Raw genomic sequence first — 17,192 nt, 5'->3', positions numbered from 1 at the left:
AATTTCTAAAACGTTATTCACACAGATGTTTAAAAAATATAGATTCTTTTGCTACAATGTTTAAAATGTTTTCTTATATCATTATTGCAAGAATTTTGCACTTTTTTTAACAGTGTATTTTTCATATTATGAGGAAATATCTGTAGTGAAAGTGTTTGACAGTGTAAAAATGATCAATTGATTTCATTGAACAATTTGAACACAAAACAAAAAACTAAATAAGCCTAATTAAGACATAAACATACCTCTTTATTGAAATATAAGTTGTTTGGTGATTCTAGTATTTATTTATATTCAGTTCGAAGTTTGTTTAAAAAGATCACCAAATTGATTTTAACAAACATTACCTATTAATTTTAATAAAAAAATATTAAAATAAGTTATTAATTTCAGCCGTAAATTTCTTTATAAAGCATCATACCTATATCCATTTGTTTTATCTATGCAAAAAAATTTTGATAATATTATCAATTGGATTTATACAATGGGCTAGTATTTATTTACTTAATCTAAATGAGGGCAAAAAATTTATATTTATCTTTCATACATGGATACAATCTCCGTGAATAATGAAAATATTTAATATATGTACATAGAAAAAAACTTTGACAAATACGCCTGATAAAATTTTCACAAAACAAAAAGCAAAAAATTCATGTCAGTTCATTTATTTTACTATAAAAGTCTCTTGATATTTCAAGAACAAAAGAAAGAATGGAAGGGGGGCGAAAATAAGACGATTAAATGTTTTTGTTTAATCGAAATATTTCACATTTTTTAATGAGTATGTTACTCTAAATGATTGTTTTGTTAATGTAACAGCATTTGATTGTAATTTAGATAATACAATTGGTTTTAATTTAGATAAAACGATGACTTTTGTTTTAATATCGTTTTGTCGAGTTGCAGAGAACTGAAAAAAATGAATATTTATGTTCGAAAACAATAGATCAAAAAATACTTTCCTTTCGATTTTATGGAAATATATATAATAAAAGAAACAAAGGAAAATGATAGCAATTAAAGCAGGAAAGTATTTGCTCCATTATTTATAAGTCAAAAAGTAGATCCATTAGCATGACTTAAAATGTTAATTTTTTTGGAGTTTAAATAAAAATTGTTGACAAAACATTAATTTGGAGGCATAGCGTCAGATAATACACCCATACAACGAACTAGAATAGTCATATTTTTAACTTTGTTCGACTCTCTTTTTCTTAAAAAATGGCAACTTTACTGAATTTGTTGACCAAAAAAACTATTTGTTTGAAAGATTACAATTCTGATTTCTTCTTACACACCAGTAGTTGTATTGAGCAGCAATTGTATTTATTAAATACTCTTTGGAAAGTAAAAAATTCTAGCTAAATTGTTTAATTTTAGTGAAAATTCCTATAGATTCGTTTTCTTTTTTAAATTTATTACGGTTTTTTTTTATAAATTACATAGTAAATTTATTTGAAATTTTGAATAAAACTACAATATCGTCTCAAATGCTAAGAACCTAAACAATCATATTATCTCATTAGGAGTGTGAAGTAAAAAGATGTTTAATCAAGTATTTTATTTGTGTGTACATAGATATAAATTTGACCTTTTTGTAATTATTATTACGTAGAATCAAACTGAGATCGAAAATAAAGAAATTATACTTAGACTAATGTCTACAGATCTATATTTCTCGAAAATTCATTAGCCGCATTTCAGAATTCACAATATCTGTAACTTTACTTAGAAAATATTTTTGACGATATATATGCTTTTTTAACTGCAAAAATTAGTTACAGAGTTTTTGATTATGTTTAAATTGTAATTAGTCTAAAATATCATAATATTAAAAAAATACAGCTGAGAAAAAGACTGAAATCAGTTTTTGTATAACTTTTTTTGAAATATGTTAACAAGCTTTTAATTTCGATATAATTAATATATTATCTACTTTCATTTTTTGAAATGTGTTTTCTTTTTACATTATAACGCAACTCTCTAGAGTCAGATAACACAAATATCATTCTTATAACTTTTTAATGGTTGAATTTTTATTCCGTAAAATGCTATGGTAATATCTCAAGGAAATCCTTTAAAATATGCTTAACAGCTAACTGTAACCGAGGCGAAATGTGTTTATCTTGTCCAAAAGAAGCACTTTTTGCGAAGAAACATAGCTTTATTTTTATCAAATTCTGGTTTATAACTCCTAGAATAGGGGGTGGGGTTGACAAGTTTCTTAAAAACTTACTTTTGTAACTTAAACAACTATAACGGTTTATAAATTTGTTACTTTTTTGTTATTTTAATTTGTAAATTTCTCTTCATATCTTTTAAAAGATTGGTTAACATATAATGATTCTTTTTCAAAAAATTATAGCTCTTGACACAAGGATAAATATGCAATTCTATGATGAATTTTTATTAATTTATAACTTAATGAGGAAAAAATGAATTGCAAGATAATAAAATGTATACATATTAAAAATTTTCAATATTTTTTGTGCCTAAATCTCGATTGTTATGCCATTTGATGAATAAAAACATCAGCAAAATACGATACAACATATTATTTTTTTAATATGATATTTTTCCTTTTTTTTAAATTATGTGGTTCAAAATATACTTCCAACAGTCTCCATTAGTAGTTTAGAAGCAGATTTATTAAGGTTCCACCAATTACCTTTTTTAAGCTTATTTTGATTGAAATATCATTCTTCTTTTTTATATAAAATAAAACTCTGGATTTTCTCTTTCAAAAAATGTTTTATTTCTACATCAAATATAACAGAAGTTATTCTAATTTTAAAAAAAATTACCTATAGTTATTAAGTTGGTTACTGCGTCTTTTTTATCATTTTTCTTAAAACTAATTTATTTTAGTGCAAATTACTTCGAAATAAGTGCAAAAGTTTTTTTACAGATGTCTACAGACTTGACACAACAAGAAAGACAAAATATTTAATTACAAGTTTTGGCCTTTTCAGCAAACAACTTACTATATTTGCTGTAAAATAGTATATTAACATTATGTCTAATGTTTAGTGTATGTCCCAAGTTGAACATTTATGAGTATTATAAAGCAATGATTAGATAAAATATAATAAATTTCAACAATATTATTTGATTTTGTATTAAAGATTTGATTCTGAAATTTACTTAACAGCTTTCTTTTATATTCTGTTAAAAATATATTTTCTTTGTATTTATACTGTTTTGTATTCATATATCTTTGTGCAAAAATTCTGAAGTTTGTTGATTCAGTAAAAACTTTGTCTGAAAATGTAGGTATATTATCACATTCCAAAAAAATTTTGCTTATTTTACAAACATGTTAGTTTTTAAAAGTACAATTTTTGAGAAATGGACTTGTTGTTTAAACCAATTTTCTCTTTGAAAAGATGCTAAATGAGTAAAATTATTTGAGTTTTATATTTAGATACATTGCTTACCTGATAAATAAAAGATTTTAATTCTTCATTAACTTCATAAAATATTTCAATACTAAATTTTTTAGTCTAATTAAAATATTTATTTCCATTATTTTCTTGCTGATAACATTTTCTCGAAGATAAGTTTATTATATCTATTTTTCCTTCCAAACAAATTTAAGCCAGAAGATGAAATAAATTTTTTTTTAATTCTTCCATTTTGCTTAAAATGCTTAATTAAAAATTAAGCGGTGACAACTTATGTGGAATGCCAATAAATAGTTTTTGTTATATATTGGCTTAATTATTCAATTAAGATTGTTGTTCAGGAATATTCTGCCGTTAATTACGTGGTTTGTAAAGATAAAATTTTAAAATGCCAAATAACTACAAAATTCTGAAGGTAAATTTATCAGAGTACCTATGGGAATTAGATTTTTATTTTCAGAAAAAAGTACAATTAATTGTTTTTAAAAATTTAAATAAAGCTTTATTTCATTTCGTTTTTCTGTTTCATCGACAACATCACCCTATTTGTGTTTAATATGGTTTTCCTATTTTTATTGTAATTTTCTTATATATTAATTTGTTTCTGTAAAAACAACACAAAACATCGTATTCCAATTATTGCTTCGAAAAAGTTTCAGAATTCGGTATGGAATTTCATTTACCAAAAAATTTAAAAGGTTATTAATAAACTTATGTTTCTTTAAAAATTTTAGAACTCAAAAAATCATATTACCAATCTTTGTAATTGAAATTATTTAAAAACTTATTCATTCTTATGTTTAAAATGTATAAATAGGAAATTGAAGTAAAGGAAGGGAATTTAACGATTCGAGAAATTTAAAGAAGGAAAGGGAATTTTTGCAATGTTTGAATTTAAGGAAAGGGAAGAATTCAAAGAGAAAAGTAATTTAAGAAAATAGAAATTTCAGATAAATGGGAAAATTTCAAGAAGAAAAGTATTATTACGCAAGAAAAACAATAAAAATTACGGGAAAAATTTTAAAAAAAATGGGTCATTTTTGGGAAGAGAAAATTTTTTTAATATTTTATGAAAGTAAGGGCTTAAGGAAAAAGAAAATTTTCATAATAAAAGAAATTGCCGAAAAAGGATCAATTTCTGGCAAGGATGTAAATTTGGGAATATTGGAATTGAAGATATTAAGGGGAATGGAAACAATTATCTTCTACTTTAAAAAAAAAAAAAAAAAAAAAAAAAAAAAAAAAAAAAAAAAAAAAAAACGTAGCAACTATTATTATAGCTCTCATTTTTCTAAAAACAAACCAACGTTGCTTTAGAAACGATAAGCACAAGGCAAATAATATTGTGAAATAATATTTAGTAACTTCTTAAATTCTTAAAATAAAAAATATAGTTAAATTAAATTTGCACTAAATTAAATAGAATGTGATTAAACAGCTGCAAAAGACATTTATAAAAAGAAAGTTTTCAGAAAACATTAAAAAAAAAAACTTTGACTCAACTTTTTGCTTTAACAAATAAAATATTTTTGCAAGACATTTAGACACAAAAAATAACGTTAAAAAACAATAAAATCCCATTTCCATATGTTATTGGAAGAATAACCTATTCCATATGTTCTTCTTTCTCTGGAGCAAGCTAGTTCTCTTATCGCCCTCTTTCTATCCAAACTCTCACTGAAAATGAAAACAATTTGGCCTTCTGCAATGGAAAAAATTTGAAAGGAAACATTAAAAATGCTCACTTACTTCTCATAATGCACCTATAAATAACCAAGATGTTGAAGATTCGAATGAACATGACTAGCTTTTTCCACCGCTGAAGGCACAATAAAGATTTCAGAAGGATTCGAAGACACATTAAGATCAGCTTTCGAAGAAGAGAAGATTTCGTATTCTGCTCACAGCTCCGGGACCATCAAACAAAGCCCTGTAAAGCATTAAACCTCCAGATCACGTTCAAGTATAGTTCTTTGCCTTAAGCTCTTCTTCCATGGAAAGGAAGAAGAGCTTGGTCAATAGAATGCTGTTTTGAAAAGTCGAGTATTGCTTGGATGGGATCGGACGTGAAGATTCGAAAAGTCGCCGGAAAGAGTTAAAAGATTTGTTTTCTTTCTTGGAAGATTTTTTTATATCCTCAAACTTTTAAATTTGTCTAAATATTTTCACTTCTAGCAGTCGTTTTGAAAGAAAAAAATAAAGTACACCAGGAATTCGTTTTAAGATTTTTTTTTTTTAAAATTTATTTCTGAATTTTTGATTTTATATAAGCATTGCTCTTTTTTTTTAAGAAAAAAATCAATGATGAATTTCTTATTGGGTATTTGAAATTTTTTTAAAAAAAAACAGGTTAAGATTTAATAAAATAAACTTTTAGCAAATATGCAAAGTGCATAAAAATAATTTTTTTTTATTTTTTGGAAAAACACAAAAGCAGAAAAAAATGGTTTTAATTAGCCATGTCATAAAATATAGTTTGAATATTATTATGAACATGTTTCATAAGTGAGTATATTAAAATGTACAAACATAGTACTCTTCCATAAGTTTATTCAAAATGATTACTAAAATATTAAAATAAAAATATATGCTTTTTCATGTTTCTTATGTTTTATTTGAAACATATGTTTTTTAGTATGGTTATACACTAAAAAGACTTTAAGAACAATTTACAATATAAAGTACCGACACTCTGAGTGTCGGTACTTTTCATCATTAAATATGTTTTTACTAAACATGTTACGAAACAAAATATTGAACTGGTATACTTTTTACCGTAATTTAATTCGGAATTTTTTTCAGTGTGTTGATTTAATAGTGAGTGAATTAATTAGATGACGAACTAAATCCGTAAAATTTTAAAAATTTTATTAAATTATGCTTTTAAAATTAAAAATAATTTTGTGCCCATTGCTCTTCCCTCAAGAAAGAAAATGTTTGACCAACGGAAATATGCTTTGTAAAGTATTGCTTGAGAATTAGTTTTGATGCGAAGATTCGAAAACTCTCCTGCAAGAGATAAAATATTTGTTTTTTTTTCTCTTGGAAGAATTAAGTTCTGGCTAAATTTAGTCTTGGAACTCATTTTGATAAAAAAGGAAAATTCAGTCGAAATTCGTTATCGTATGTTAGAAAATACTCTTAAAAATGAGTCAGAATGCTGCGAACTAAATAAGTATATTTCATTTTAAAGAAACCAAGGCATAATTTACATGATATATTTGAATTTTAAAATGAGAAATGTAGTGAAAAATTTAATAACAAGATAACAGGCATGTAATATAAATTTAAAACATACTAATAAAGTATCTTTAAATAAAAGAACTATGCCAGAAAAATAATATTAAAAACTTTGTAATTTTAAAAAAAAGCATAGCTCAAATAAATATGCATGATACTCTTTTATTAATTTGCTAAACATTAATGATTAACAAATAAAAATTATGAAAACATGTACTTTTTGGCAGGTTTGTTTTAACATTTATATATATATATATATATATATATATATATATATATATATATATATATATATATATATATATATATATATATATATATATATATATATATATACCCTGGTTTTGCAGTTATAAAACTAATTGCGTAAACCATTGTATTTAAATTTTTAAGGAATACGTTTTTTTTTAAATTACAAAGTATAAGTGTTTGCCCACAGATCTTCTCATATGGAAAATAAGAAGAGTTCGGTCAACAGAAAGATGTTTTGAAAAGTATAGCTTGAATGGGATAGGACGTGATGATTCGAAAAGTCACCGGAAAGAGTTAGATATTTTTTCTTCCTTCTTGGAAATTTTTTTATATCCTCGAATTTTAAAAATTGCCTGGAAACTAAATTGAAATTCAGCAAAAAGTCTTTGATAGGATTTATAGAATTCTTTTAGAATTTTCTTTAAAATTGATTTTGGTTAAAAAAAATTATTTATATATTTTTTTATTCGATGAAGATTTACATTCTGATTTAAATTTTCATACTGTAAGAAGAAAAGGAGATATAGTATTAAATAAAATAATTCTTCTAGTATTTTAAGCCATTTATGAAACAAAACGAACACTATTGTTGAAATCTCATTACCAGTAGGTTTAAAAGTATGCCATATAAGCAAGAATAAACATGATATTCTACTATAAAAATTATCCTAATTATTCATGAAATATAACTCATAAAAACAAGGTTTCTTTTATTTTAATTATTTTATTCGCGTAGTCATATATGATTATTAAGGGACATATCAACAAAATAACGCTATACAAATTTTATTGGAACTGTAAAATATTAAAATAGTAACTTCGGAGCTGTTTTAAGTCATGAAATATAATAATATTATAATTTTAAGTTGAACATTTTTTTTAATATTTATCTTATTCCCTAAGGTATTATGGCATTTTTTCAAGACGCACATATTGTCCCATTTAAAAACTCTTAATTTTTTTTTGTTGAGTTCATTACTTTTATTAAGATCGATTTGTTTTAATCATTGAATAAAATTCAAATTTCCAGTCATTTAAAATTAAAAAGGGAAGCTTTGAACAAAGGTCCCTAAATAATTTTTTGGATTTATGATTATAATGATTACTTTGTAATTACTAGATGCGATTACTTTTCTGACATTTTGATGATTTTTAGAGCTTTACTTTGTTTGAACATTAAATTATTTATCCAAACTAAGAAATTTTTTTAACTTAACATTTCCAAATATTTGCTGCTTTCGAGTGTTAAAAATAATATTAAATTCAATTGATTCAATCATTATCTAAACTTAAAAAAATAATTTTTAGTTTTGTTGGTTAATACCAACACAAAATTATACTTTACTTTGCGTCGATGTTACTCAAACAATAAAAATGATGTTGGATGGAAATAAATCACATTTTTGCTGAAGTGTGATTTTTTAATTACCATTTTCGTTCATCAATATCAATTTCATCCAATTAATTGTAAATTAAGCATTTTTTTTTAATACATAAATTTGAAAGTTGTAAGTATTTTAAAAACACTCATTGTGCATACAATCGACTTCACACTATATCACTTTTGAAAATAAAATTTATGAATATTATGAATTGATCCAAAAATATGGTACTAAATTAATCTATGTTAAAACTACGTTTAGAAAACTATTTTTTTTTTGGTTTTATTTTACGCTTTAAAGTTTAGAGGTCTGCTTAAGAAAATAAAGTTTATGAAACCAAATTGATCTAAATTCTCCGTTCAAACAACTCTGTTTTGTTATGCGAAAAATCACCGTTTTAACTACTACTTTTTGCTGTCTTTCATGATTCAATGTCTAAAAAAGTGAAAATGAATATGCTTAGGGCAATACAATTTATAGAACCAAATTATTTTGAGTAAAATCTTTGTTTAATCAACTATTTTTTCCTACCTTTTACGCATCAAGGAATATAGAGGAGGTACTGAAAAAAGTTACCAGAATGAAACTCCTTCTTTATCGTTTATTTTTATATTTATTTATTTTCTGTTATTCGTAATGATAAGAATACCAATCATTAGGTGATCAATATAAGGGTTTTAATTTTTATTATTTAAACAAACAATCAAAGGTTTTAATTTTTTAATCATTAATCGTTATCATTTCAAGTGTGGCAGTGTTTCTGTGTAATTCATGTACAGTCATAATCATTCAAGAAAATTTTATTGTTTAGAAAAAGATGCCATGAGTCAATACTAAACTTGAGATTTAAATTCTTTAGATGTAAATAGAATATTTAAAGTAAAGACCTTCATAAAATGAGCTTGATTTAGGTTTGAGACCATCTTAACAAAATTAGCAGTTTATTCAACTACAGTTGATTGCAATCTTCAGTATTAAGTGGAATAACTTCTGGGAAAAAACTGAATCTAATAAAATATGTTTCACCTTATCTAATTCAAGATTAGTATACATTTTGCTGTTTATAGATAGATTAGCTAGTTAAGATCCCAAAGTCTTTAAATCATTACTTTTACATTATTTTACAAAGTTTTCACGTATTTCTGTGTATTCTGCAATACATACTTTTATATCATTTTACAAAATTTCTAAGTATTTCTGTGTATTCTGCAATATTGCTCAAAATATTGAAGTAGTTTAAATACATACAAAAATAAATACTATTATATTATTAAATACACAGTTTGAAAATCAAATGAGTGAGGAGTTCTTTTAAAGTTCATATTTAACTCATACTAGTTTCCTTTAAAAAAAAATTCCAAAAATGTCTCCTGTGTTTAGCTTTTATCAAAATTTTGGGATATAATTGCCCGTAAAAGTAAAACATCCCCGCAACAGCTCGATGTGGGCAAGTCGAGTTCAGAGTGATTTCGTGACCAACGGCATGTTTGTGGCGATATGGTCAATATTGCACAAAGGCCTACTGTACTTTCCAGACAAACTGGCATTCCTCAATCTAAAGCTAGGGTGACTTCAAGCCGCCGTCGGAGATCGAATCCCAGTTCTTCACAACTGTAGTTCAGTACCATAACCACTGAGCCATCATGGGGCATATCACCGGCCGTGATGTTAAAAATTGTGCAGAGCGTCAAATTCTTATATCTTTTAAATATACAACAGCATTACTACTGTTCTAAAGTTGGACTATATTATCATGTGAAATCGTTTTTTAAATTGATAACAAAAAATATACATCACATTTGTAACATATTCTACGTTTTAAGCTACTATTTTTAAGAAACAAACTTCATTAGCGGGCATGAGATTTATCTATACGTTTTATTATTTTAATGTTAGTTAGTTCGTTTCTCTCCAGTGTTTTGTATTTTGTTTCTCCGTACAGTAATTCATTTCTTTGAAAAATGAAAAATTATTTCAATTTCCAAAAGCTATTCAAATAACAGTTATTCAAATATTCAGTTCAGTTATTCAAATAACTTTAAGAGTTTCGATCAATATTGACATTAATTCATTTTTTCAAAATTTAATTATTTATGTAAATTAAACTAATTTGCTAGAATTGTATAAAAAATGCATACATCATAAAGCGTAGAATGTAGATTATCAGATTCGAACAAGCATTAAAAGGTTAACTAAAGTTTTTTTTTCTGTTTTAATTACTTTTATTAAAACGGTCCTTTTTTATTGTAAGGAGCTTCAAAAACTGCTTTCATTTTTAAATAAAAAAACTGAGTTTCTTTACTCCGGATGTATTTTGCTAGAATTAATTTTATTTCAATTAATTAAAAATTTTCATGTTGATGTTTGTGGTAAAATTTTGCAATTTGTGATTGATTTTTTTCTTTCAATTCTTATTTTTTCTCGCAATTAATAGAAACTAATATTAATTTTTCACAGAAGTTTGAGAAATATAATGGTCACTGCTTTTAGATTTTCTCTAATATTCCACATTTGTAAATTACCATAAAGGATAAAATTCTCTAAATTCTCGTTGAATTTGAATGAAATTATTAACACAAAATGTTTCTTTATTCCTTCAAGAATTTATTTTTAATTCTTATTTATAAAAATTTCGGAAATAGTTTCTTTTTTAAAATTAAGATATGGTTGTGGAGAGAAATATACAGATTAACTGATGCTTAGAATATAGATTTAATCCTAAAATAAGGATTACTTTTGAAACCAAGAAGTATAAGGTTATATCACGCTCATAAATTCATAATTAATTAAAATAAATTGAAATATGGTTCAGGAAGAAATGATAACTAATGTTGCTGAATCAGCCAAAAAATGTTTAGATGTCTATAAAAAATATAAAATATAGGCTTAAAGTATAAAAATAAAATAATGCCATTTTTAAAAGCCTTATACCTGATAAATTCACTATAATGATTATGATAAAGAGATATTAACTAACATGAGTAATAAATGGTTCATATAAATAATTAAAAGTTATAATGAACAATAATTTTATTTTCATTTTTTTCGAGCCAGTTATTGTGCTTTCTTTGTTCCATACCTTTTACTTTTATAATGTTTTTACTTCTATGGAGAAATATTGTTTTTTTAAGCATAGAACTGCTTGAAAAAGTTCAAAAAATAATATTTATCACTTTTAATTTAGTATAGTTTAAAATGCACAACACTTTTGAGTTTTATAATTCAGAATAGTTAATATTTTTAGCAAATAGGAAAGGGTTAGTTCTCGTTAATGCATTGCAAATTTAAAAATTGCAAATCAGATAGCTATAGCAACTGGGTGTAAATATCATGATTATTACAAAAAACGCTATATATTAAAAAATAGCATAAAAATCTTATTTAAGAAAAGTATGGCGATGCAGTTATAATGGTATAATCTTAATCTTTTTGACAGGGCGTAATAAAATTATTCTAGTATTTGTCTTTGTTTTATAATATGCAGTCTAAATCAAAAAAATTTCTTTTTATAAAACTGTGATTGCTTTAGGGATAAAAATAATTGATAAGTCGACAACCAAGTGCAAAAATTGTTCTTCCACCTTAAGCAAACGATTAACTTTTGGAGAGTTCAATTTAATGTGAGGACACCATTTCATTGAAGATTTGTGCATGGATTGATGCTTTTCCCCACTAACCAAATTATCTATTATGTAACTTTGTTTTCAGTTTTCATGTAATCTACTTTTAAACTAATGTACCTAAACCACCATTCGCTTCCTTTCGACGATATAATCTAAATATGCATTCGTAAAATGAAAAGATCGTAATGTTTTCGATTATTTAGACTATATCATGAAGAAAAAAGTGAACTTTTTCAAATACATTACAAATTTCTTTTGACTATATTTACATTTTTTTGTCACTTCCACGCCGTAAAAAATTCAAATTAAATTATGGTTAAATTTTCCGATAATTTTTAACATAAAATGTTTTTTTAATCGTAATATTTTGCCGAAATTAGCAAAATTATAAATTTTTAATTTTACAGAACAAAAAATTTTATACATCATAATTTTTAAGTGAAATGATATTTACTATAAAAGAATTAAATCATCGTACTTATATAAAAACCACTGTAAAAATTGTTGTGTAAAACTTAATGTGAAAATGGATTTTACGATTAAATACATTTTACGAATGCAGCCCCCAGGTTGAGAGTATTTTAACGAAATTTGATCTGCTATTTTTTACAGTGTAGACATTTCATGTAAAGTGAAATTGCTGCACAAAATGTAGATTATTAATGTTTTTCAAGAAATGAAATTAAAGGAATAAGAAAAAGCTTAGTAGATTTTAAAGCGAATATTGAAATCAAATTTTAACTGGAGACTGCCTATTTGCGCATTGAGAAACTTTTCAAATAGCATAATTCAAAACAAACTATATTGCTCGAGAAGAAAAAATGAGCTACATTTTATGTAATTGAAAATGACTTGATACATTTACTGAAATTTTTATACAGTTAAAAATAATTCAAAACTTGACGAAAAATTCCTTCTAAATGACAAATATTTCAGATCCTTAAAAATATTATTAACCTTACAAACATTTAAGTTCAGTTTTGATCATTTGTTTTTAGTTTAAATTTTAAATTTACATAATATTTGCTTGTAGGTTTAGATATTGCTTAGTGTCATTAATGTGAGAGAATTTGATCTTATATATTACAGTTTAGAACTTTGTATTCCGGTCGATTTCAGCCAACATATGTCATGTTAAACTTAAAATTATTTAACAGTTTAAAAAAATGAAATATTTTATATTTAAGTTATAATTTGCATATCTATCATTTATTTTATTAAGTATAGGGAATATAAATTTTTTTTAAGTATTAGAAACCTCTTTTTAAATAATAATAATAACAAAGATTACTCATTCTGAATATTTAAAATATATCAAAAGGCTTAAGTGTAGGCTTAAGAGTATTATTCACAGTTTAAATATACATTGGGGAAAATGAAGTTACATTTCAGATCATCCGTTTCTTCAAACTTAATTTAATTGCATTAACTTAAATGAAAAAAATTTTTTTTTGACATTTCTTAAGCGTGAATGAAATTAAATATTTATTGATAAATCTATTATTTTTCCAAAGTCAAAAACATATATTGTTCAAATCTCACTGGGATTTCTCGATTCAAAAAATGATTAAAATTGTTCACAATTTAAAATTTTTGATTATTAGCGTAATTTTATAATTTGATTATTTGCGTAAAGCAGGACTAGTGTACAAAAAATAAATCAACCGACAAATAAATAAATAGATAAATAAATAAATAGATAAATAAATAGATAAATAAATAAGTAGATAAATAGATAAATAAATAAATAGATAAATAAATAAATAGATAAATAGATAAATAAATAGATAGATAAATAAATAAATAAATAAATAAATAAAGCGACCAATTTGAATTACTTTTAATCTAATAATCGGATTTTCATTTTCTAGGACTCAATCTTAATGGTACCAGGGGGGTGACCTCAAATATACTAATTAATTAAATAAGACGATATTTCAATTTATGAAATCAGATACAAACCTGTACTTTATCTGAATGAACATACCTTTTGTTCGATGGAATGGATTTTCTGACTCCCAAGATATTGAGGTAAACGCAATCTGAGAAATATGATCGGTAAAAATTGGTTAGGGGACCAGTATAGAGATTCGACCCCTTAGTGTTAATTTTACTTTTTGCGTATTTCACCATAGCTCGATAATTTTTAATCGAATTGAAAATCTTTTGTACGCAATTATAAGCTTAGTTAATCAAAAGATAATTTCCCGTGATAAATAATTTTTGTAAATATTTACTATTTTCCTTTATTTTATTTAATAATATTCAAGCTAGTTTAGAATTGTAAGGTATATAATTCTTTACATCAATTTAAAGAATTCACTTTTTCGCAGAAAAATACGAAATTTGAGTGAAATCAGTCAAATAGTTCCTGAAAAATAACATTTTAAATCGACTTTATAAAGTTTAAAAAAGTTCTCGAGATATGGCGAAATATGCAAAAAACAAAATTTGCTATATTGGCTCCAAACGTTGGACCACTTTTCTGACTTAACTATGAGTACCACATTTTTCCTGATTGCTGTTACCCTCTATATTTTGAGGGTCAGAAATCCAAATCCTTGAGAAATAGGTGTCTTTATTCACAGAAATTACGTTTTTCTACCTGATATTGTAATTTATAATAACGTCTGCATTAATTAATTAGTATATTTGAGGTCAACCCTCTAAATCTTTCACATTGAAATCTAGAATGTAAAGATCCGATCATTGAATTAAAAGTTATATGCTAATAATTATGCAATAACTAAGCTAATAAAAACATATTTTCTGCATGTGAAACTATAACAACATTACATAGCAGCAAAATTTAATTTATGTCTGAAATAAATTTTTTTTAAATATGCAACAATGTAAGAGGTAACTTACGAAATGTACTAAGTTAATCTAGGAAAACTAAATTAATCTATCTATAGTTCTAGATTTAAATATAAATCGAAACACTCATATATTCATTGTTATACATTATTAGATGTTAAGATTTTCGTCTTTACTATATAATGTAAAATATAAGGGGAACATATAGATAAAAACTTTGTATATAAAATTACATTACCTGAAACATGTTATCCTTTATGGTTGAAAAAGTTATATTCTTTTCGTATTGTTTATTCAGTGAGAACGATTAACATAGCATTTATCACATACTGATATTTAAAAAATTTACAATACAGAAACAGTTTCTCTGAAATTTGTTATATACGTTTAACATAATGATCAATTTTGAAATAAATATTTTTCACAAAATCAGCATAAAGGTGTTTTACTGGAAATTTAATTTCTTTTATTAATGCATTTTTAAAGTTCCTATTTTGTATAAATGTCAGTTGCAAAAAAATGTCAACAGGCAGTTAAACACATGGATATGCTTTCCCCGTTAACTAAAGGATATCGCGACATAGTTTCTGGCGATCTCAGAAGAGGGTAGACGACAAATGATTCTCACTTCGAATTTTCGCTCTTGCACTCCGCTTCACCGTTAGCTTATGACGTCACTGCACATGCGCAGTATGTTGATCTCTTGATCTGAGAAAAGTTCGGAAGCACATGTGAGAGAAATAAAAAGGAGAAATTGAGAAGTCAAAAAATTGATGTTTTTAATTACTGTTACAGAGTTTGTAAACTAAACGAAAGAATTTCTTAAAATAAGGGAAAGACGATAGAAAAATTGAAGAAAAAAACTGGAATATAATAATTGCCGAAGTAAATCAAATATTTTTTTTTATTCATGTTAGCAATTGTTGTTTTATGTAATTACATTACTTTTGAAATATGTATTTAAGTATACCATTTACAAATTAACCAAACTCTCTGGAATTTCTGAAAGATTTTGATTCTGTAATGTGACAATGTTCCTGGAATTTTTTACGTTAGTACTATGCAATAAATAATAATAAGATTTTTCGCAATAGTTCTTATTCTTTAAAATTCTTTAGCTGTAGTTTTTATTCTTTTGTAGTCATTTTGATGTAGTTCTTATTCTACGTAGTTTTATAGTGTATATTTTATTGTTTTATGGTTTTTATGCTGTAGTTTTTGTTCTTTGTAGCTTTCATGCTCTTGGGTGATTTCACAAATATGTCTCACAGTTAACGTATATAAATAATTAGTAAGTACATTTATCAAAATATTGTGTAAATATGTATCTTGACTGAAAAACTTTTGTACATGAACAGAAAAAGTCATTTTTTAATAATATTTGTAAGAATATAAACTGAACTCAATTTACAATTTCTGATTTTCTTTTCCCTCACATGAAATAACCCCATATTTTTATATTGATATATTTTTATATTATCTACATAATATTCATAAAGTATTCATATTTATATATTTCTAATTCGCGTGTATTATTATTATACTTATTTATAATTTTACGTTTATTGTAAATTAAGTGAACAGAAATTAACAATATTGTCACAGTGTATTCAAATTTAATGATTGCTTGCATATTTTCAATCAAAGAAGCTGTGAGCGAAATTCTCAAAAAGATCGCAACTTCTAGAAAGTTAAAGAGAACCGACAATTTAGCAACTTTAAATCTTGTAATTACTGATAATTGTTTAATGGGAGGATCATATTTAATTGAGTAATATCTCAATTTTCAAAGACGTTTAATTTTACGTGATCATATACTCATAATTTGAAGCTTTTTAAAGAAATGCCCTTAAATGTCTCCCTACTGACTATTGTTTAACTATTTTTCAAAAAGAGCAAATAATATTTTTCAACAACAATAACTTAAATAAGTTGATGAAATATTTGTTATTTTCTGAAGGAAAAAAACTGGAGAAAGATCTGGAGAAGTAATTTCAACATTTTCTAACTGGATTTCTGAAAGCAATTTTCTTTAGTAATTTATGTTAGTGAATCCGTTTATGTCTTTGTTAGAATTTATATTAGTTACAGCAAAAATGAAATTCTTGAAGAACGATCGCCTTTTTTTGTATCTAATACTTTTCACTAATGTTTTAATTATTATAGATAAGAGTTTTTTTAAAAGCATTTGCTGGGGATCAATTTATTATCATGGAAAGCGAATCATCAATGGGCCAAATAAGCAAAGCGAACTGCTATAGTTTTTTATATGGTTATTAACTTTCATTCACTGAAAAAAATACTATGGTCAAAACCTGATTAAGGAAAAAGATACCCTGTTTCTGGCTCTATGGTAAAACCAAAAAGTTAGATCATTTTTACCAATGCACTGGTCAAGGAGTTTGGAAAAAATTACAATTAATAATTAAACAATTAATTACAATTAATAATTAAATGTAATTTTAAAATAT

General features: G+C 24.8%; 1 protein-coding gene across 2 annotated transcripts in view; it reads right to left on the bottom strand.

The window, feature by feature from the left end:
* LOC107439299 (cell adhesion molecule Dscam1) overlaps positions 1 to 15,349 on the bottom strand; it is a 106,880-nt gene extending 91,531 nt beyond the window's left edge. The window contains exons 1-2 of one of the 2 annotated variants that reach the window (XM_087153659.1): positions 14,960 to 15,349; positions 5,157 to 5,337 (exon numbers count right to left, since the gene is read on the bottom strand). In XM_087153659.1, coding sequence (XP_087009785.1) covers positions 5,157 to 5,268 — 112 coding nt within the window. In that variant the 5' untranslated portion in view covers positions 5,269 to 5,337; positions 14,960 to 15,349. The remainder of the gene's footprint in view (positions 1 to 5,156; positions 5,338 to 14,959) is intronic. The other variant, XM_087153658.1, reaches the window with a different exon arrangement.
* Positions 15,350 to 17,192: the final 1,843 nt, after the last annotated feature.

This window comes from Parasteatoda tepidariorum, chromosome 10, assembly GCF_982258835.1.
Source record: "Parasteatoda tepidariorum strain Cologne lab strain chromosome 10, Ptep-v5.0, whole genome shotgun sequence".
NCBI lineage: Eukaryota > Metazoa > Arthropoda > Arachnida > Araneae > Theridiidae > Parasteatoda > Parasteatoda tepidariorum.
The sequence above is the reverse complement of the archived record's forward strand: the minus strand, read 5'-3'. Positions and strand labels throughout refer to the sequence as shown.